At 32.9% G+C, this 23,839-nt stretch overlaps 1 protein-coding gene and 1 pseudogene across 4 annotated transcripts in view; one reads left to right on the forward strand and one right to left on the reverse strand.

Moving 5' to 3' along the window:
- Positions 1–23,839, forward strand: part of PTBP2 (polypyrimidine tract binding protein 2) — a 65,381-nt gene that overhangs the window by 25,593 nt on the left and 15,949 nt on the right. For all 4 annotated transcript variants that reach the window (XM_033092961.1, XM_033092960.1, XM_033092963.1 and 1 more), the window contains exons 4-8: positions 8,504–8,676; positions 9,760–9,903; positions 16,009–16,173; positions 16,256–16,366; positions 21,575–21,770. In XM_033092961.1, coding sequence (XP_032948852.1) covers positions 8,504–8,676; positions 9,760–9,903; positions 16,009–16,173; positions 16,256–16,366; positions 21,575–21,770 — 789 coding nt within the window. The remainder of the gene's footprint in view (positions 1–8,503; positions 8,677–9,759; positions 9,904–16,008; positions 16,174–16,255; positions 16,367–21,574; positions 21,771–23,839) is intronic.
- On the reverse strand, positions 14,178–14,277 carry LOC117015495 (uncharacterized; annotated as a pseudogene).

Genomic DNA, 23,839 nt, shown 5'->3' on the forward strand with positions numbered 1-23,839 from the left:
TAGCTCTGTATCTATTACAAAAGTTGAATTTTTAATTAAAAAATATTTCCAGAAAGATTACTCTAGACGTAGGTAGTTTCACTGTTGTAATTTTGTGAAACTACAAAGTAAGAAGTAACTGCCATCTTCAGGGTACTTTTTTAGAAAATAGTTTATAAAGCAACTATAACTGGTAATGCCTAACCTAGAAGAAATCAAGATTTCAGACTAATACTTTTTATTAACTTAAACACAGACATTCTTAACAAATGTTAGCAAATCACATCCAGGAGTATATAAAAGATAATTTATGATGACTAATTGAGACATACCCCAGGATTGTAAGGGTTAAAATTAGAAAATAAACTCCATATTATTTATCGCAATAATAGAATAGAGGAAAAACAAACCCATCATGTTAATAGAAGCAGAAAAAGCATTTGAGAAAAACAACAACATCCTTTCACGATGAAAATCAGAATAACATCAAAAGAAGGGAAGTTGCACAAGGTAGGTAAGGAACATGTTCTGAGAGTCTACAACAAATTCCATTTTAATGGTAAAATACTGAATGTTTTCTTATTAATCACAAGAGTGAAGTAAGGGTGTCTGTTTTCATAATTTTTCCAGCTTTTTTGCTTATATTAAGGCAAGTAAAATAAAAACCATAAAGATTGGAAAGGAAGAAGTAAAATTGTCTTACAGATAATCAACATGACTTAAAAAATTTATTTTTAATTTTTCGATTACAGTTGACAGTCAATATTGTATCACTTTTAGGTGTACAACATAGTGGTTAGACATTTATTTATAACTTACGTGGTGAACCCCCTGATCAGTCTTGTACCCACCTGACACCATGTATAGTTATTACAATATTATTGACTATATTCCCTGAGCTGTACTTTGCATCCCTGTGACTATTTTGAAACTGCCAATTTGTACTTCTTAACCCCTACATTTTTTTCACCTAGCTCACCAACCTGCCTCCCATCTGGCAACCAGTTTGTACTCTGTATCTATGAGTGTTTCTATTTTGTTAGTTTATTTTGTTTTTTAGATTCCATATATAAGTGAAATCATATGGTATGGTACGCTACATGACTTATTTCACTTAGCATAATATCCTCTAGGTCCATCCATGTTGTCACAAATACCGTGTTTCCCTGAAAATAAGACCTAGCCGGACAATCAGCTCTAATGCGTCTTTTGGAGCAAAAATTAATATAAGACCCGGTGTTATATTGTATTATTGTATTATATTATATCCGGTCTTATAGTAAAATTAGACAGGGTCTTCATATCAATTTTTGCTCCAAAAGACGCATTAGAGCAGATTGTCTAAGTCTTATTTTCGGGGAAACAGGGTAATGATCAAAAACTTCTCTAACCAGAAAAAGCAAATTGATACACAAGCCTAGAAAATGCAGAGTCCTAAAGAAGACAAACCCAAAGAGGTCCACACCATGATACATCATAATTAAAATGCCAAAGGTTAAAGACAAGGAATCTTAAAAGCAGCAAGAGGAAGTCAACTAGTTACCTACAAGGGAGCTCTCATAAAACTGTCAGCTGGATTCCTCAACAGAAATTTTGCAGGCCAGGAGGAATTGGCATGAAATATTAAAAATAATGAAAAGCAAGGACCTACGATCAAGATTATTCTACCCAGCAAAACTGTCATTTAGCATTGAGGGGTAAAGAGCCTCCTAGACAAGAAAAGGCTAAAGGAGTTCATGAGCACCAAACCAGTATCACATTTAAAAAAATTTTTTTAACGGGACTTTATTGGGGAACAGTGTTTACTTCCAGGGCTTTTTTCCAAGTCAAGTTGTTGTCCTTCCAGTCTTAGTTGTGGAGGGTGCCGTTCAGCTTCAACTCGTCCTTTCAGTCTTAGTTGTGGAGGGTGCAGCTCAGCTTCAGGTCCAGTTGCCATTGCTAGTTGCAGGGGGCACAGCCCACCATCCCTTGCGGGAGTCGAACCAGCATCCTTGTGGTTGGGAGGACACGCTCCAACCAACTAAGCCATCCGTGATCTCAGCTGCAGCTCAGCTCAAGGTGCTGTGTTCAATCTTAGTTGCAGGAGGCACTACCCACCATCCTTTGTGGGACTCAAGGAATCGAACTGGCAACCTTGTGGTTAAGAGCCCGCACTCCAACCAAATGAGCCATCTGGGAGATAGCTCAGCTCAAGGTGCCATTGTTCAGTCTTAGTGGCAGGGGGCGGAGCCCACTATCACTTGCGGGACTCGAGGAGTTGAACTGGCAGCCTTGTGGTTGAGAGCCCGCTGGCCTATGTAGGAATCGAACCAGCAGCCTTTGGTTCGAAGAAGAAAAGGTTAAAAATATGAATAATAAAATGGCAAGAAGTACATACCAATCAATAATTAAATGTAAATGGATTAAACGCTCCAATAAACGACATAGGGTGACTGAATGGATAATAAAATAAAACCCTTGCATATACTACCTAGAAGAGACTCACTTCAGATTAAAAGACACACAGAATGAAAGTAAAGGTCTGGAAAAAACATTTCATGAAATTAAATAAAGTTGGGGTAGCAATACATAACCAGACAAAGTAGCCTTTAAAACAAAAGTTATAACGAGATACAAAAAGATCCAGTAATCCCACTTCTGGGTATTTATCCAAAGAAACTCAGCACAGAACTTCTAAGAGACATGGGCATCCATATGTTCATTGCAGCATTATTTATAATAGCCATGATATGGAAGCAACCTAAGTGTCCATTAATAGATGAGTAGATGAGAAAGTGGTACGTATATACAATGGAATACTACTCAGTCACAAAAAAAAGAATGAAATCTTGCCATCTGCAAGAACGTGGGTGAAACTAGAGGGTATTCTGCTGAATGAAATAAGTCAAAGAAAAATGTATGATTTCACTTATATGTGGAATCTAAAGAACAAAATAAACGAGCAAACAAAATAGAAACAAATTCATAGATACGGAGAACATTTTCAAGGTTACCAGATGGGGGGGGGGTTAGGGGATGGGTGAAAAGGGAGAAGGGATAAAAAGTACTAATTGGTAGTTACAAAATAGTCATGAGGATGTTAAGTATAGCATAAGGAATATAGTCAATATTTTGATAACCATGTGTAGTGTCAGATGGGTACTAGATTTATTGTGATCTCTTTGTAAGTTATGTAAATGTCTAATCACTATGTTGTACACCTGAAACTAATATTGTATGTCAACTGTAATTGAAACAAAAACGTTATTAACAAAAAATAAAATGGATCGATACATTGTGATACAGTCTCACGGTGTATTACTAATTAATAACAAAGGAATGACCTATTACGTGCAACAACATGAGTGAGTATTAATGAACACCATATGAAGCAAAGCAGTCAGGCACAAAAGCGTACATATTGTGTGGTTCCATTTCTCTAAAGTTAAAGAGCAGATAAATTTTAGTGTAGAAACCAAAGCAGTAGTTGCTTGTGTTTGGAGATTAACAGAAAGGAAATACAAGGGGATTTTTTTGGGATGATGGATGTGTTCTATATCAATTGGTAAAATTCTAAAAGAAATCCAAAACTTGTTTGAAATAGTAGGCTACCTCTGGGAATCATCATCTACTTACAGTTTTTTGCTGGACTGTAAAATATGCAAAGGTGACTAAAGGTGAGTCCTCATAGGCTATGGTCTGGATATATAGCATTTGATACACTAAGGAGCTTGGATTTTACCAGATTTACATTTTATAAAGGACTTTTGTTCCATTTGTGTTTTGTAAGGGGTGGAGGGGCTTTAGTACTATACATAGGGAGGACAGTTAAAAAATTTTTAATAATCTAAGTCATCGATGTCTTGAATTTTAGGGTCTCAGAAATAGAATGTGGAGGAAGTGATATATCAAGAAATTATAATATTGAGTTATTTGGAACTAGACTGGTTTGGGAGAAACAAGTATTAAGAGTTTTGTTAGAATTGCTGAGTTGGTGGATGATAGTCCCATTAACAAAGGAAAAATGTAGAAAAGGAGATTTCTTTTTGCCGAAAAGAAAGAATAATACATTACTGTATTTTTAAAAGTATGTTTAGGAATGATACTTAATGTACTTTAGGACTAAAGAGTGAATCCATTTTCTTTGTAGTGATGGAATAAAATTCCTTCAAATTTGTTTTAACGCAAGAAGTTTACATGCATTCCATTTATTTTACCTTTATATACAGAAGAAACATTTAGTTTCAATATTATTTTTTTTTCCTAACAGAAAGGTGAGTCTCTGTATGTTCAGACAGACTCCAATTTGAATACTATTGCTTATATTAGGTTGGTGCAAAAGTAATTGCGATTTTTGCAATTATTTTTAACCTTTTAAACCGCAGTTACTTTTGCACTAACCTAATACTGTAAAAGACGTTTAAAAACTAGTGATTATACTTGCCTGGAAAAATATACTATTGCTGTCGAGATGTCTCAAAAAGAGCTTTTACAGATATAATTACAAAAACACTTTTATGGTTAGCAGATATGAACAGGATTTCATTCTTCTAACGTTACCCAAAATGTTTCTTCTAATTGACTTTACTATAGAATTTTGTTTCCAACAGCATCTATCTCAACAGTCTTTCCTTGTCCAGAAGTTTTTTTGTACACCTATATTTTATGTCAAAGAAAAAAATAATTTTAGAAGTCAGAAAGTTTAATGTTATTAGAAACTGTGTCTTGGGAAATAATCTAATAATTCAGTGCATTAAGACTTATTTTGTAATAAACTACTTCCTTTAGAAATAAGTGAAACATTTCAAAATATAGGATTTTGAATCATTTCTTTAGAGCTGTGGAAATGGAATATCCCTTTAAGTTAAGTATACTTATTTCTACCTGTACTACATATTGTTATAATAGCAGGGTTTGTTATTGCTAAAAGTGTGACTTTTGCCTTATTTGTGAAATAACTGACATCATTTCATAAATTCTGGTACGTGTTGTAAGAACTGTTTGAGGTGTTCATTTTAATTCTCACATGCAGACAGTTTTGATATGATGTCATTTCATTTTGTTGTAATAGTTTGAGAGTATTCCAGTACACTGTTTTAAGTTTGAATGTTTATGGGGATTCTAACATATCTTGCATATATGAGTTAATGAGCCTTCCTCTAATTTAGTCTAGCTTTCTATATTTTTCTAGCTCATGCATTAGGTACTTACAGCAGTTAAGCTATACAACTCCTTGGAAATGGAGTTAAATAAACCTAGTAACTTTCTGTGTGGTGGCAGTTGGAGTTAACTAAACAGCTAGCAGAATAACAGACGTACTGTCTATCTGTATACAACTGCATTTCTGGTCAACGCATTGGAATTTGTTTTCCCATATAGGAATGCAGAGAGTATGAGCTTTCGTTTTTCTTAGCTCTGGTTCTTTTTATTTTTAACGCCAGCTTCTATAACACTGCGTTACCCCAATGTTTAAAACAGCTTGGAATTAAACTGTTTTGCCTCTCATACGATTTTTGATAAAGGAAGTTACCAGTGCTTTATAAATACTTGATTCTGAAAGACATGAAGAACGAGAATTACATTTTTTAAAAGTTTTCACTGGACAGACGAAATATAATAAAGTTTTGAAATGTTGCGCTTCAGGTTGGTAGCAGTTGAAAGAATAGAATTAAAATATTAGTGAATGAATGGGACTAAAATAATATTTATAAATTTAATGAGAACATGAATTTTGAAATCCACGTATTGGAGTATGGAGTAAACTTACATGAGCAAGTAAAGGAAAGACCTTAGGACGAAAACAGCTTGGGGAACGCCAACCATTTTGGGGATTGAATGAGTAAACAGAGGGTTCAAAGCAGGTATCAGATGAGGCAGAAGGAAGACAACTAGAGATGAATTGTTGGGGTTCTGTGAGGACAGAAAGACGTGATTATGGTGAGAGTCTTCACAGTTCTTCAGCCATGGACAGGATTTAACAAATTACCCATGATCATGGTGAGACCCGTTTCCTGTGAAAATTACAGGTTAAAGTTAGTAGAGAACAAAGGTCAGTCAAAGAGGAAAGAGATGAATTGGGACTGATCAAAGATGAAGGTACTTTCAAATTGAGGTAGAAAACCACTTTGAGTTTGTAAGAGAAGTATTCAAATAGAAACAGTTTTTACATTTTATTTGTTTTGAATTTGAGTAGAATATCCCCCCTAAGCAGAAGGCTTTCAGAAGCTAAATAATATACGGGAAACGGTATAATTAAAGATTTTTAGAATATATATACCACTTACAAGCATAAGCAAAAAGCATTACTACATCTGTTGTTGCATAAATTTTAAAAATGATAATTTTTGGTTTTACATACCCAATCCAAAAGTTTCCACATTTACCTGAGGACTAGAAGGGACGAAATCATGGAAATAAATCCAAATTATTGTATTTTGTCTTCTGAAGAATCATAGATCTGTAACCCAGAGAGACCCAAACTTCCTTTTGTGATAGAGGAATAAATGGCCTAGGTAATTTATAAGCTGAGGGCCATACCTTTTCTTCTGCCCTCCTTTCCAGGCCTGGGGTCTTTTCATATATGAAAGCAGGCTTAGTTTTATGATTAAAAAAGTCATTTTCCAGTTTCATATTCTCATAGTATCATTTTTTCAAATGAAGATATTCATAATATTTAGCACTAAAATAAGAAAATTTAGTAGCCACACTCTGAATCTATTAACTAACTGAGGGAGTATCAGGTAGTGTGAAGAGAGTGTAAGTTTTGTTAGTTACTTGGTCTTTGGAAGAAAAAGACAGATCTTCTCTTGGCCACCACATGAGGTCAGACTTTTAAATTCGAGAACTAATGCTAGAAAAAGTGCTATGTACCTCATTGCTGAATATCACTATGGTCACCTTCGAAGTACTCCCCTTGGGAAGCTATGCACTGACGCCAGCACCTGGTCCACCCTTCAAAGCAATTTTGGAACTCTTTTTCTGGAATGGCCTTCAGAGCTGTCGTTGTATTACTCTTGACATCCTTAATGTCATCAAAATGTCTTCCTTTCAATATTTCCTTTATCTTTGGGTAAAGACAGAAGTCATTGGGGGCCACATCAGGTGAGTAGGGAGGGTGTGCCAACACAGTTATTTGTTTACTTGTTAAAAACTCCCTCCCAGACAGAGCCATGTGAGCTGGTGCATTGTTGTGATGCAAGAACCATGAATTGTTGGTGAAAAATTCAGGTCCTGTAACTTGTTCATGCAGCCTCTCCAGCACTTCCAAATAGTAAATTTTTTTAACTGTTTATCCAGTTAGTACAAATTCATAATGAATAATCCCTCTATCAATAAAAGGTTAGCAATATCGTTGCAACAAGTTCGCGAACTTAATTGTCAGACCTCGTGTATAGTGTGAAATTGGTCTTTGGGATCCTCCTAGTGCGTTGGGTTAAAAGCACAGGCTGTGGAGTAACACTCCCAAGTTTTAATTCTTTTTGTACCATTTTCTCTCTTTACCACTAATTAACATGAATATTGAATATAGATGTATTACAGAATTGTACACTTGAAAGCTATGTAACTTGACTAACAATTGTCACCCAATAAACTTTAATAAAAAAAAATGTTGATGTAAAGGAAAGGTACCATCTTGTTTATATTTCTCAAAAAAAAAAAAAAAGGAAAAAGCAAAACCTAGGTTATTTATTTTCTTTTGGACTGCCAAAAACATCACATCTTCCTATATTATTCAGCTGTTTTACTTCTCACCATCCACTGTCTAGGAATTAATTCAAAACAAACTGTTCTCTTAATAATAGGGTTAGGAACCTTTTGCTTTTGGGGAAATCATGTTTTACAAATCATTTGAAAAAGGAAGGTATTCCCCCCCCCCCGTATGTACAGTATTATATGGTATCTTCATTGTATTTTTTCCTTGTCCTTTTCCCAGAAGTAAAAGGGCAGACTAAATTAGGAAAAACTTAAGTTTGCTGTTTGAGTTTCCTGATGCCGTAATCTCTAACTCCTCAGGCTTTAGGTTGGATTGTGAAGTATTTGTTGTTGTTTAAACAAATGAATGAGCAACAAAAACTATCAGGATTCTATGGTCATATTGCTTTGCCAAGAAATATTCTCTTACATGAAAAGAATATTCATTTGTATGCCAATTATGATTTAATATATATATTATATCCCTGCTTAACTTACTTATTCTGTTAGTCTGTGTAATCTAAGACAAATTGCAAGATAAAACATGTTCTTTAACAGTTGGACAATTTCTTTATGAAATTGCATTTTAATGTTTCTGCTTTATCAGTTACTACTCTTTACATATACTGCTCTGAAACATTTACCCAGTGGTAATTTTAATTAATTAGTAATTTAATTTCATATTTAATAATAATTGGTGGATAACATTTTCTCTTCTGAAACCTCAGTTTTTTAATTTTTGGAATTATTCAAGTATATTTAGCTGTGTTTTTAATTTCTTTTTATAAACACTGCTTTTTAATGCAGATAAGGAAAAGTAATATAAGAAAGATTGTTTTTTCATGTCTTCCAGCTAATGGTAATGATAGTAAAAAATTTAAAGGAGAAGATAAAATGGATGGTGCTCCTTCTCGTGTACTTCATATTCGAAAATTACCTGGTGAAGTGACAGAAACTGAAGTTATTGCTTTAGGCTTACCTTTTGGAAAGGTGACCAATATCCTTATGCTGAAAGGAAAAAATCAGGTATGCTTCTTTCAGGACTTATAAAATGTTAAGCAACAACCTAACCAGCAGGTATGAATTGGCTACCTTATAATAAATAAGGGTAGAATGTCACTCTTTTTTCTAAAAAAACGTAACAGAAGTCTTACTCTGACTTCCTGGCAGTTGTGTGTGGGAAACTAATGCTGAGGAACTAAAATGAATGTCTCATAGTTTTCAGATTTTGCCTGTTGAATTTACTTTATGATTCTAATTGAACAATTGTAACGAGACTGTGGAAAATACAAATGAAGTACTGTTAGGTTGGTGGAAAAGTAATTGTGGTTTTTGCAGTTATTTTTAACCTTTTAAACCACAGTTACTTTTGTACCAACCTAATACATTTTTTTTATTGTGGGTCTGTTCTTTGTACTATCGGTAATCAATAGAGGCAATAGTAGCAGCTCATCCTTTGAAAGTATTCCATGGAAATATTTACATGATAACATTAAAAGAAAATAATCATTAATTTGAGATATTCTTCATTGAATAGATATACCAGTAGCAGTAAGACCCAGGTATATTAAAAATCAAATTTTGTTTTAAAATTTCTAATACCATTTGGAAGAATTTAGCATTCTCTTCAATATAGTTAATGTTACTAATGATCTGACATTTTTAACTTTTTTCTTTATAATGCTTTAATAGAGAAATTATATTTCTCTGTTAAATTATACTGCTTTAAAAATGACAGATCTCATATTCTGTAGGTTAGGAATGGTAAAATTCTGATGCTAGAAAATATTTAGATTTAATTTTCTCTGGCTTTTGTAGGGGGAAATACATTTGTGTATTTTACATTTGTGTAAAATTTGTGTAAAATCAGAGGTGGAAGGCAGAAGCACCATGTACTCAAAAGCTGTCTTCTTAGGTTAGCTTTAATTGTATACCTAACTTTCAATAAAGGATTTTATTTACTTGTTTACTTATTAGAGCATCTAAATGTAACTTGAAAGATTATATTCTAGATACTGATTTTCTAATTAGCTGAATAGATTACACAGATATTAAAGTTTATGTGAATTTAATTCATAGTATTAAAATTTTTGCTATTTAAATTTTCAGGCATTTTTGGAACTAGCAACAGAAGAAGCAGCTATTACTATGGTTAATTACTATTCTGCTGTGACACCTCATCTTCGTAACCAACCAATTTATATCCAGTACTCCAATCACAAAGAACTGAAAACAGATAATACATTAAATCAAGTGAGTATGAGTAGGTACATAAATGAAGTGGCCTAGAACATACTAAGAATCTCATGAATATGTTAGCAGAAAGTAAAATTTTTAACCATTCCGAGGGTGTTTCTATGGACATTTCTTTATTTTTAAGACATTTTCTTGCCGTACATCCTTACGTTAAATATTACGTTCATATACAAAAATTATGTGTGCTCTCTTCATATTTTTAGTTAGTACTGGATGAATTTGTTAAATATTTTTTCATTGTTTCTAAGGTCCTGGTCAAATGTTCTTTTTTTTTTATTGCAAGGTAAAATTTTTGTACAGAAACTGTTTAGGAGGTAGAAGTTATTAGTGTAAACTATTTATACAACGATTCTGCTTGGACTTTAAGGTATGAAGTTCAATGCCTTTGGTTATTTGACTTTTTATAAGTCTTCTTACGAAAAAATGCCTAGTTAAGATGTGTTAATGGTTTTCCGGGGCGGGGGTGTTGGGGAATATGTAAGAATTGAGAATGTATAGAATGTATATGAATGTATAGATCTTTTAAAAATGTAATGTAGAAGATATTAACTATTTAATTATATATTTTAAAAATAGTATAGGACTGGTTTTAGACCTAAATGCATGGACTGCAGTAATGATCTAAAAACCAGAGCTCTTTTATTTTTTAATACAGTTTTATAGCTAATTACATTTTTCTGTTTCAGTAAAATCTATACTGTCTCTGGCTCTTCGTCTTACTGAAAATTTAATGAAAAATAATTCCCATAGATTTTTAACCTTCATAAAAAGTGACTTAAGATCATTTATTAAAACTATTAAGTTTATGAAAAATAAGCATACAAAACTTTTTGTCTAAAAGATAAAACTGAAATTTCAGCTGTTTTTGTTTTCTTTTTTTAAAATTTGGTAATAATTTTTATTCCTTTTGAACCAGAAGTATTTCTAAGAATTTAATAGGAAATACATCACAAGAAAATATTCTCTAATCTTTTTACTTATAATTTAAAATGGTTTTTAATATCCCAGTCTCATAAATTAGTATTTTCAGTAATTTGTGAATACATATTTATTTCAAAAGATTCAAATGAAAGGAACATGTAAAGAATAAAGATAAGGCAGCAATAGATAGATGTATATAGGAGAGGGAGGTTTGTCATTATAAATAGGATAACCAGTGAAAGTTCCATCAAGAAGTGACATTTGAGTAACAGATTTCAAAGTGGTTAGGGAATAAGGCACGCACTCCAGTCTGGGTTTTTTCAGACATAGGGTAACAGTGTCAACTACTTCTGTTGAAAAAAAATTTGTGCAGCCATATTTCTAATTTTCAAAAGCTCTTTAAACTTTGATCATCCTTTTTGCATTTCTACTGGATATGTTTTATGACTTCAGAATTCTTTAAGGATACTAATTGTATTTTTAAAACACTTCATTATACTCTAAATTATGTCTTATTTTCTTCAGTGTTGGCTGTTATGTTTATCTTGCTTTCTCTTCCTCTTCTCACCCCTAGTTGTCTGTTCAAATTTCAGAATGGACAATTAGGTTTTATTGACTTGCATGCTTTCCTGTAAAGTAATGGAGAGTTGGATACTAAGCTGGGATCCCCTCAGATGCCAGAGGTCTTTATTCTGGGCCAACAAAACTGTTTAGAATTTCTGTTTCCTTCAAGGAAGCATTTTGTTGTTGTTAATTTTGGTTTTGTGGTTTTCTTAATGGTAAAGGAAAGAGATGGTGGGGGGAGGCGGAAAGGAGAAATTAAGCTGTTTGACTTTCTGTTAACCCCTTTCACTGTCTTCCTCCTCCTGTGAACCTGTCAATTTCTAATCTGATTTCTGTGGCTGCAACCAGTCCAAACCCTGTTTGCTATGTGTTCACTATGTCTTCTCTCCATTTGGTTCCATTCATTTTCTGTGTACCAGGAAATTGATAAAAATTATTCTTAGCTAATTATGACCTCCTCTCTCTTTAGTGTTTGTGTTTATTCCATTTTGTATTCATTTAATAGGCATTTTAATAGGGTTTCATAATAGAAGAGAAACAAATGAATATGTATCATCCATGAATTCTTCCAAATCCTTCCTCAAATCACCAAGTCCTATCAATTCCCTCTCCTTAATATCTGCTTAGTTTCCTTCATCTTTCTTGCTATTTTCATTAGCTCACACACAGTCATTTCTTGGCTGTATTACTCTAATAGCCCTCTTATTTATCTACTTTCTTACCTTTCCCTCTTAAAATCTTTCTCGGTATGTCATTCTAAAGTACAAAAATCTAAGTCACTCCCCTGCAGTAGATCCTTTTCATGCTCAGGACAAAGGCCCTTTCTGAGATGGCTAAAGTTTCTGTATTCCATCTTATGGTTATTCCCACTCTATTTATCTATGTTTCTATCCCAAAAATAATTGTAGATCATCTAACCTGGCATGTTTTCTTTTATTTTTTATTTTTCAGTCTTTTGAGGCCATTGTGTCTCCGTGCTGTCACTTTTGCATGGAATATTGTAGCTTTGCCTGCCTTATACCACCTTTCCACCCATACTTTACATGGCCAGTTGTTAGATATCTTTGGGTCTCCCCTTAGCTAGTTTCCTCTGGAGAGCCATCCTCTAATCCACAAAGAGATTCGAATTAAGAACCTTTAATACAAATTAAGATCATAGTGAGTTACTACCCTATACTGCTAGATTGGCTAAAATTAAGACAAATACCAAATGTTGGTAACAATACAGAGAAGCTTGAACTCTTACTAATAAGTTACAGGAACATAAATTGATAGAATCATTTTTAAAAACTTGAAATAATTACTAAAGCTGAGTATATACGTATCCTTTGACTTAGTAAATCTACTCCTAGTTACATACCTGAGAAAACACGTACATCAAAGTACATATGAGAAAGTTCATAACACCATGTAATAACCGTAATGTGGACACGATCTAAATGTTTAGCAGCAGTAGGATATGTTGTAAGATATTCATTTATTGGAATACTGTCTGGCACAAAGAATGAACAAGCTACTAGTGGTACCTGCAGAACATAGATTTGTATCGTAAATATGTTTATTGAAAAAAATCAGACCAAAGTAGAACACATACTATACAGTTCCATCTACATAACTAGGAGAAAGCATGAGTGTGGCTTCTGTAGTTTGATAATGTTCTGTTTTTTATCTAGATAGTCATTTCAGAGATATGTCCAACTTAGGATGTTTCGAGTTGTATACACTTAGGATTTCTATTTTCTGTGTATATGTAATGTTTCAATAAGGAGTTTAATTACAATCTGTGTTGCCAAGCCAACTCTGCTTCATAAATTAAAATTTATGAAGTTGTTTGTTAATGATAATTAAGCTAAAAAAGGACGATGGAGAACAGTAAATAGTACTGGAAAAAATGTATGGAATGAATATGTACTTATATGCTTGTATGGAATGGACATATGCATATGTATTTGTATATGTAGATTGCATTTTTGGAAAGCATACCCAAGATAATTGATGAGGTGTTGGTAGGAGAAAGTAGAGAGGGTGACAGGGTTGCAGAGGAAATTTTTAACCTTGTACCATTTGGATAGTGTACCATTGATCATGTGATTTCCGTTTTAAAAAGACATTCCATTATTTGAAATAGCAGGTGTGAGTATTTTCCTTAGTTGTGATTTTCCATGCTTGTTGTAATTTCATATCTGAAAAGGGACATGTTCTCTAATGAAAACAGTAATATTGCAGTGAGCTACTTTAAAACTTTATTTAAATGTGTATTGGGTTAAATACAGCAGGTCCTTGGATAACATCATAACGAAGAGACGCCATAAGAATTTAACTCCTGTTTATATCAGACTATGGTAAAATTGGTTTCATTATGTCATTTTGCTTAAAGTTGCAGAACATATTGATGACATTAAGTGAATACTTAACTAAATATTGAAACACTTAACATTGCTCTAGAAATCTTTTTATTCCTCTCTTTTCTTATAACTATATTCTCCATATAGTGTAAATATCTTTATTGTATTAAATATTATGTGTTTCAAAATGTTGGATTTGAATTAGTCACTTTAGCTAACAAATTTATAGGTCATCTTATTGTTTAATTAGCATTTAAATTTTGGGGTTTGACTAGACGAATACATGATCTCTGAGTCCCAAGCTAATACGACCCATTGTTATATTGTATTTCAGTGAAATGATCATTTTCTCAGCCTATTGAGATACAATTGACATACAACATTGTTTAAGGTGTACAGCTGTTAATTTGATATATATTGCAGTGTTAGCTAGCATTTCCAAAATAAATGTAACACTTCACAAATTTGTGTGTCATCTTTGATGAGGGGCCATGCTAATCTCTCATTCCAATTTTAGTACATGTGCCACTGAAGTGAGCACTGACCATTCTTGTTTATTCTCATAAGTGTCCTAATTCTTTTGTGTTCTTCCTTTTCATTCATCATTGTGCTGTTTATATTCTTATTCATCTGCCAATACAGCTTTTTTAAACGTTAAAGCACGTAGAGGTATTTATCATTGTTACATTTAATAATTATTTCCTTTCATATAGATTTTTTTTGACTCTAGATAAAGTAGAAATTATTTTCTTATCAGTGAATCTGTCACAGTATTTAGGAATAGCATAATACCGTGTTTCCCCGAAAATAAGATCTAGCCAGACAATCAGGTCTAATGCATCTTTTGGAGCAAAAATCAATATAAGACCCGGTATTATATTATGTTGTATTATACCCGGTCTTACAGTAAAATAAGACCGGGTCTTATATTAATTTTTGCTCCAAAAGACGCATTAGAGCTGATTGTCTGGCTAGATATTATTTTTGGGGAAACACGGTAGTAATGAAGGCAGTCTTGTAGAGCATTTAATGTGATTTAGTAGACAGATTTCCTTAAAATACTATATTGCTTTTTACTTTTTTTTTTGAAGATTTTGTTGGGGAAGGGGAGCAGGACTTTATTAGGGAAGAGGGTGTACTTCCAGGATTTTTTTCCAAGTCAAGTTGTCCTTTCAATCTTAGTTGTGGAGGGCACAGTTCAGCTCCAGGTCCAGTTGTCGTTGTTAGTTGCAAGGGGCGCAGCTCACCATTCCTTGTGGGAGTCAAACCGGCAACCTTGTGGTTTAGAGGACGTGCTCCAACCAACTGAGCAATTCAGGAGCTCAGTGGCAGCTCAGCTCAAGGTGCCGTGTTCAATCTTAATTGCATGGGGCAGAGCCCACCATCCCTTGCGGGAGTCGAGGAGTCGAACTGGCAACCTGTGGTTGAGAGCCCATTGGCCCAGGTGGGAATCGAACCAGAAGTCTTCGGCGTTGGGAGCACAGAGCTCCAACCGTCCGAGCCACTGGGCCAGCCCTGTATTGCTTCTATTATGTATATTTTTTCACATTTTAAAATCTTAAATCAGGATGTATGTTGCAATAGTCAGTGTTATTGTTTAATTAGTAATATCTTATTAGTCATACATAAAATAATAGTGCATTTACAATTGATTGTGTTTTAGATACCATAACATATGGAAAATACCCTTTATATTTTATCTTGAAGTATATTTTATCTTCTCATCTGAGAATGTAATGGCTTTATACTATAGTGTACATCAGTTTCTCTTCTAAAAATTTTGCTGTCAGAAGTTACACTAGTATGAAAAAAGAATTTGTTATTCTGGGTATTCTTTTAAGATTGTGTTAGAAATAATAAGCTGTATGGGAGTTCTTTTAGATAATCGAGTAATCTGCTTCTTGAGGTTTGTCATGTGCCCTTTTTATAGACTGAATAATGTTATATTGAAGTTTGATTATTCTCTTCAAATTCCTGCCATGTAATTAGAAAATGTAGTTGCATCATGTTCTTTTAAAAATAAATTACATTGCCTATCTTTGTTTGTTCACCATTGGTCCCAAACTCTAGATAATGTTTTCTAGTAAACACTCGAATTTTTGAATTATAAATAGACAATACCTAGCAGGTGCTCAAAGTATTTATTGAGTGTTAAATTTTGTTTTAATTTATATGTGTTTTAGAAAAGAAATGAGGTGATAGTGTTACATGTAGCAAAATATAAGTGAAAATACTGTGTGTGTTTCTAAAGTGCTTATCTTTCAATTTTCAGCGGGCTCAAGCAGTTCTTCAAGCTGTGACAGCTGTCCAGACAGCAAATACTCCTCTTAGTGGCACCACAGTTAGTGAGAGTGCAGTGACTCCAGCCCAGAGTCCAGTGCTTAGAATAATTATTGACAATATGTACTACCCTGTAACACTTGATGTTCTTCACCAAGTAAGTTTTATTTAAGTTTCATGTTAACCTATAAATTGGAGAAATAACAGTAGATAATGTTTTGATTTTAATGTTTTAACAGATATTTTCTAAATTTGGTGCTGTATTGAAGATAATCACATTTACAAAAAATAACCAGTTTCAAGCTCTCCTCCAGTATGGTGATCCAGTAAATGCTCAACAAGCAAAACTAGTAAGTCTAGAGCTCTTTTTGAGATGGTGATGTTTTTGTGTATCTTAGTGATACACACACACACAAAAACCAGCTAATGTTATTAATACTGATGTAACTTAGCAATACCATATAGCATTATACATGGCACAGATTGGTATCACTAAGATAATATTAGAAAAGCTTAGAATTTGTGATTAAAAAATATGTTTATTTTTAAGGATAGTTGTATCAGTAGTTATCTACAACATAGGCTTATATTATTGCGTTTTTGTTTGATTTAGGTCAAAGTTTTATGCTCTTGAGGATATAGCAGGATTGTATTGTGCATACACACCTGTATAAGACTTTTAAATGTTTTCCGGTAGGAGTTTCAAAGTAATTAATTTAGCTATCAAGATAGTTTCGCTGAAATACATGAGTACACATGTGGTTCAAATGCTGCGATAGGCTTTCAGTTTTTTTAAGAGTACCCAATAATATTTTTAAAGATTTTTTTTTTTTAAAGACAGGTTTCTGAATAGTTTCCTAGTCTACTTTTCATTCACAGTTACATTTTAATTGAAAAAAACTATTAAAAGAAGTAAAGTTTTACCTTGTCATGAAAACTGCATACCGCATATTTGTTTTTTAAATGCTTTAATCATCTGTTTGTGTATCTTAATTTAAATCTACTTTGCTCTACCTCTTTAACTTCTTGTGCCATATTATCTCATTGTTTTTACATTATTAAACCATTAAATCAATGGTCTTGTCTTACCTCTTTTTCTCCCTTTCACTCTTTTCCTTTCAGACTAATTATGGTCTGTAATACTTAAATGCTTCCTCCAGATCAAGATAGCTTGTCTGGAACCCAGACTATTTTTGATTATTGTTTCATTGCATTTTCATCTTCAGAATCTCATTTGGGGAGCAAACATAGCTTTGGGTAGCAGAAAGACTATAACAGTAATATTAGCATAATTGGAATGGTTTGCCAAGTTTTAACGCATTTTTTCTGACTACTACTCTATGTTGTAAACTGAACAGGAATTTTTCCTGTCTTACAAGGGGGTGCTGAGATTTAAAGATAAATTCCTTATCATAATGCATACTCTGTAATTGTTTATGTCTATTTTTCTGTAGTATGTTGCTGTTTACTTGTTCCCAAGTTACACGATCTCATCTTACTATATTTTTCCCTTCCAGGCATAAATTAACAATTAGAATTTTTTTCTCCAGAAATATTTTTGTTTCTTAGTATGCACCAGCCCTCCAGTTTTGAAGATATTTTGTATTTAAAGAGTTACCAAAATCAATGTATGAGGTTTGATCAATAGCAGACATTCTAGAAGCCATGATTTCTATGGCATTTTCACAACCTCAAACATATTTAAATGTAGTGCAGTTTTCTTAATGTAGATTTTCTTTTTTTTGGCCATTCTTTTCTGATCAAGAAAGAGTATGTGGTAAAGGACCAATGAAATCTAATTTGATTAGGAATTATACTGCATTTGGGTTATAATTTAATGGGGAAAAGAGTTTATATGTGTATCTTGTCTGGAGTAATCTGTAGTTACATTTAATCTCGTTATAAAATATTATGCCTCAATTATGGTAAGTGTTTGAGATTTTCATTTACGCAATCTTCTCTGCACAGATAATAAGCATCAAACTATAGCTTATGCTGTATTTTCTCTGATCTCTCAGGCTTACAACCTGCTATTCCATTTGCTAATCTTCTTTTCTCATCATCTCTCTATGCCCAGTTTCTTATATACCTTTTTCAAGTATCAGTGTAGAAATCTCTTAGAGACATCATCTGTAACCATTCATCTAGATTAGATCCCTTCCTTTCTTAGTTCTCAATATCATACATCATATTTGTAATTACTTTATTTATATTTATAAGTAATTATAAATATGATGTATAGTATTTTTTTTTGTTGGACTGTAAGTTATATAAGAGTGGGTAGCATGTCTGCTTTGCTCTCTTCTATAGTCCTAGAACCTAGCACAATATATGGCATATTATAGGTATTGGGATTTTTTTTCCTCCCATGTCACAACTTTCCCAGCACCTGATGTGCCACAGGTCTCTTCCCCACCTTTCTCAATATATTATAAAATGAGTTGGTTCTAAACTTTGTAATTTAGTTGCCACATTTTTATGCTTGTTAAAACAATGGAGGTCATGTAAAAATTAGAGGCAAAGAATAAGAGTTTGGGAAGAAAATCTCAAGCTACTTCTCTACTTCTAGTGATAATTTTTTAAATGAATGAGAGATGAAAAAATGTCTCTTAAACACTGGGAATTCATTTAGCCGGTAAAGTGTACCTTCAGGTTTGCGGGGGAAGAGAATTCATGGACCATACTTCAAAAAGTATGGTCCATAGCCCACCTATGTTTTTGTCATATAGATTGCTTATTTCAAAATAAGCTTAGGCCATCATGAACTAACGAATCATAATCTTTGGAGTTGGGAGTCCAGTACTCTGGGGTGGGTTGTTTGGCTGGTTGGGGTTTTTTGTTTTGTTTTGTTCGTTTTTGAAAGCTGTGGGAACCATTGCTAGTAAATGCAGCTTGAGTGACAGAGCCAAACTCTTTCCATATACTAGTTGTTATTATTGGCAATTACTTTCAGTAAATAGGAATTTTTTCCCCCCTGGAATTTTGCTACAGAATAACAACTCAGCAAAAAAGGAGATTAACAATGGAGATTTATTAGTGAGGGTTGGAGGGAAAAGTACTGCAACAATCTCATGAATTTGTATATGTTGCAGAACAGTCTTTTTAAAAACCTCTTTAGTCAATAACAAAAGGTAATGTGTATATTGAGAGTTAACATGTAGAGTGATAATCACAAGTCATAGTAACAATCATAATTATTAAATAAGAAGTAAATATTTTAAGTGGTCCTCACATTTATTAAAGAAAACACCCTAATGCCTTTTTTTGAAAATCTTGTTTATTGGCAAGCAGTGTACTGAGCAAAAAAATTTGCCTTACCATGACTATCTAGTTCAGTTTCTATATTTTCGAGAAATAGTTTTACTAGATACATCAGAAATATCCTAGTCTTTTTAATAGTGAGTAATCTATTACGATGTAATCTGCTGTGCACCTAGACTTTAAAATTACTTGTATTATACAGTCCTAAAATTATAACACACGTGAGTAGAAAATGGCTCTTTTTGTTTGTATGTTACTAAAAACAGCTTTTCAGGAGCATTACCCATTAGGAATATCTAGATGGCACTGAATAGTGCTAGTGTCTTTTGGAAGTCCTTTAAAATGGTCGTTTTATTTTAGCGTACAAGTGGATTGTTTCTCATTAATGATTCCTTCTAGGAAATTGTATTTCATTAGTTACTTAATAGTAACAATAAACATGAGGTAAATAAAATATTTGCTGCAGTAAGATCATGCTATTCATTCCTTCGTACCTAATACTCATTGCTTTTTGTAGAGTCTGTGAGAGACCTAATGAAATGATCCTTTTCTGTTTTCTTAGGCAGAGATTCAGTTCTCCTTGACATCTTCCTAATTGTACATCTTTTTAGTATTTACAGTCTATGCATTCCACATGCTTATGGTTGGAGGATTTATGATGAAACTAATGATTTCAGGATGTTTTAGGAAAATCCTCCATTATCTAGTAGTCTGGAGTGTTTTTATATTGGTAACTAATTAGTTTGAAGTATTTTATTAGTAGGATGAAACTTTATGTACTTGATTTGGTAAATTTTTTGTGACTAGCTAAAGGTAGATATTTAAAGAATTTGGAGCCTAAGATTTTCCTGAGCAATCTGCTAAGTCAGTGACCCCCACCAATCTTCTCAGAAAAGTAAAAGACATAGATAAATAGTAAACAGCAGTGAAATAAAATGGATAGTTTTATTGTGACTTTCCCTGTTTTTAATTCATATGCAGTGTTTCATTATGATGTTTATGCATTCTATGTCTAACATCTTCCCTAAGTTTTACTATGTTTTAGCCATAATTCTTGATATTTACTATGAAAATGTTTTTCCTGATTATTTTTGTTTGTTCTCAACTTTCCCTGTGAGTAGACATGTTTGAGAGGTCTTTCTGCATATTGACTTGAGCTTTTCCAGTCAGAAATCTTTGCTCCAGCAATATCACTGCAATCCTGATTGCTGAACACAAGACTGATTTGTGTGCTACTCTTATTTCTTGGAGTTTTGCAAATACATGAGGTGCTCAAAATGGTTACCACCAGTGTCCAGGCATTTTTGATGACAGCCAACTACTGCTAGAGCAATGTTGACCAAAGTGTCCAGTTGTATACATTTTTTTTGGCACCCCGGGTATACAGTAAAGGTTTACTCTAATGAAAAATTAACAATAAATTTCCCTATTCTCTAGTTTGTTCCAGGTTTACATCTAGATGGAGTAGATATGATGGTTATATAGGAACAGGAAAAAAAAACATAATAATCGTAACAGCAGCATAGTTCTTTATAATTCATGATGTACCTTCATATATATAATCTCTTATTTAATCCACATAATCCATGAGGAAGCATGGCAGTCATTATCATCTCTTCATCTCTGGTTTTCAGATTAAGAAAGCCTGAGAGTCAGAGAGGTTAAGTAATTTGCTCAACATGATCTAATTGAGTGTAGACTTAAACTCTAGAGCTGGCACTCTTCTACTCCAGAACTACTGGAATGTCGTTGTATTTGCTAGTTCAACAAGTTATTCTTACTCAGTTAAACTCTTCAGGTTAAAGGAAGATAATGGCTTTTGCACATTTCATGGGAATTGCTATTCATCATAGTGATATTTATTTGGCTTGAAGTGCCTCAAACAGAAATTACATTATAAAACTATACCAATTCTTATAAGTATTGCCACACAGCAGAAAAATATATAATAAAATTATCGTGTAGGCTATTATGGTACTACTTTGGAAGGACTACTAACTAGTGACCCTTGTTAGTCTTTTAAAATTATTTGCAGTTTTTTTTAATTAAAAGTACTATCACATGTGCTTAACTGGTTGTATTTTAGATTTAAGTGGCACTTTGTATTTCAAGAAGACAGTGTTTTTGAAAACTAATACATGTACAGCTGGGATAGCAAAGAATGATGTATTACATTTAATCCCTTTTCTGGTGACTTTTATGTGCAGGTTTTCATTGTTGAGTTTTATTGTCAAAGTCTTACCTTTTGTAAACTGTTGTTCCTTAATATTGATGATACACTTTACTCATTTTTACAGGCCCTAGATGGTCAGAATATTTATAATGCTTGCTGTACTCTAAGGATTGATTTTTCCAAACTTGTGAATTTGAATGTAAAATACAACAATGATAAAAGTAGGGATTATACTCGACCTGACCTTCCATCTGGGGATGGACAACCTGCATTGGACCCAGCTATTGCTGCAGCATTTGCCAAGGAGACATCCCTCTTAGGTATGACTTTTATTGTCTATACCACTTTTCTCCCATGTTGCCAAATGAGAAAGTGACTGTTAAACCACCAGTAAGTATGATTCCCCCATTTTGGAATTTAAGAGATTGTGTTATGTTTTATTTTTCTCAGGTAAGAAGGCTTATGAATTCTGTTGGGGAAAACCTAAATTGTTCTTCCTCAGTTATATTAAAATTGTATCAGTTATGTCTTCCACTATGCTCATCTTTCTCATTTTCCCAAATAAAAGAAGAAAAGCTCTAGTGAAATAAGTGTTCTTAATAAAATGTTTACACTTGATGTCACACTGTCTATGTAGATGTCTAAGTCTAGATCTCTTGTGCATATTCTTTAGAGCTAATCTGATTGTTTTAACTTAAAACTGCATAGAAACACGTTAACAGACAAAAAATATAGTGGAAGTAAGGAGTATTCATGGCCTCTCTTTAAAAAAAACAATTTAAACGAGAGAATTTTCTATAAAATTTATTTTGGCATTTATTTGATTTTGTCTTAGTCATTTATATTTCACCTTGTACTACAGTGAATTTGACCCACTTAACAAAAAAATACGGAAATGTGCAACTAATAGTTAATGGAATCAAGATGAAGACAAAATGGGGAAAATGTTATTTTGTAAATAAAATGAGTGAAATGATTTATAACATAAGATGAAATTTTGCAGTTTTTTTTATTGGATGTGTATGGGAAATTCTTGATTTCTGACATTTGTAAGTTTATATTCAGAGTTTCTGTCCATGTGGAACTCAAGATTAATGAGTCCCAAACTAGCTTTTACAATTTAGTTTATGTCCATCAAAAGAAAAAGAAAAAGCATTATAATCAAGTAATTCTTGAAATAGATATTTATTTGCTATGGATATGTAACATTTGTGCTCTCCATTTGTAAATATGTAGTAATATAAGTGATGCATATATGAACAGAGACACTAATGCACAAGAGAAGCAATTGATATTTGAAATTAATTGTGTGACTTCGGACAAAACTGACCCTTTACTTTATTCTGATTTTCTTTTACATCTACAAAAGCTTTAGCTGTTCATCATGACTATAATAGATGCTTTAGGTTTATAACATTCTTTCCTGACAGTCTCTTATCACTTTATAGTCCTAGTTTAAACCTTTATTCTTAACTTACCTTATAAGTTAATATTGACAATTTCATGTGCTGGTTTTAAAGGTAAAGTCGAGTGGGACAGTATGAGTTATACAAGGCCTTTTCTTATAATTATTACTATAGATTCTTAAATCCTTCACTGATAGAAATTGTATTATTTTATTGAAGAGAAAAGAATCAACATTTATTAAGTAGCTTCTAAGTCCTAGGCATTCCGCTAGGGACTTGGCAGATGCATTAATCCTTAAGACACCAAACGAAGTAGAAGATAACATCAATATTTTATATATAGTTTTCTGAGAAGTTAAAAAATTCAACTCATTAAAGAAATAATTTAAGGATAATGTACCAAGAAACTTCAGGTACCATCAAACAAACATAGGAGCTTTGTGCCTTTGCCCATTGGGGTAAGGTTAGATGTATTTGTATTTCTGGGTGGAGTGTCACAGTTAAAAGTCACCTGGTTTTTTCTCCTGGGGAATTTATCACCACCTTCTTTGCAATCTCATGTCCTTGGTGAATTTTTTTAAAAAGTAATAATTAAAAGTCTCATAAAAAATTGTACAACCTTGGCATAACTAGTTTCTATCTTACTCTGTGCCTTTATTTTTTTCCAGTTCTACATTTTTTGCATAAAAAGCATATGCATAAAGTTCTTAATAAATTGTCCAGTTTCTTTCCAGCTCCGTGTTGAATATTTTAATGTAATGTATTTTTGTTTCTTCATTCTGCCTAATACGTAAAAAGAAAACATTTTTTAACGGGTGAAAATGTGTGAAATCACCTTCCTTTACTAAATAACTTCATCATTTACCCGTTTTAATAAGTTTTGCATCTTGTTGTATATAATTGGGCTTTTATTTTAAGTATCCTAAAAAAGTTTTTGAAAGTAGGTGAATTATAAGTTTTACAAATCAAATAATGAACTCGAG

The sequence above is a fragment of the Rhinolophus ferrumequinum genome, chromosome 22, assembly GCF_004115265.2.
Source record: "Rhinolophus ferrumequinum isolate MPI-CBG mRhiFer1 chromosome 22, mRhiFer1_v1.p, whole genome shotgun sequence".
In the NCBI taxonomy this organism is placed as follows: Eukaryota; Metazoa; Chordata; class Mammalia; order Chiroptera; family Rhinolophidae; genus Rhinolophus; species Rhinolophus ferrumequinum.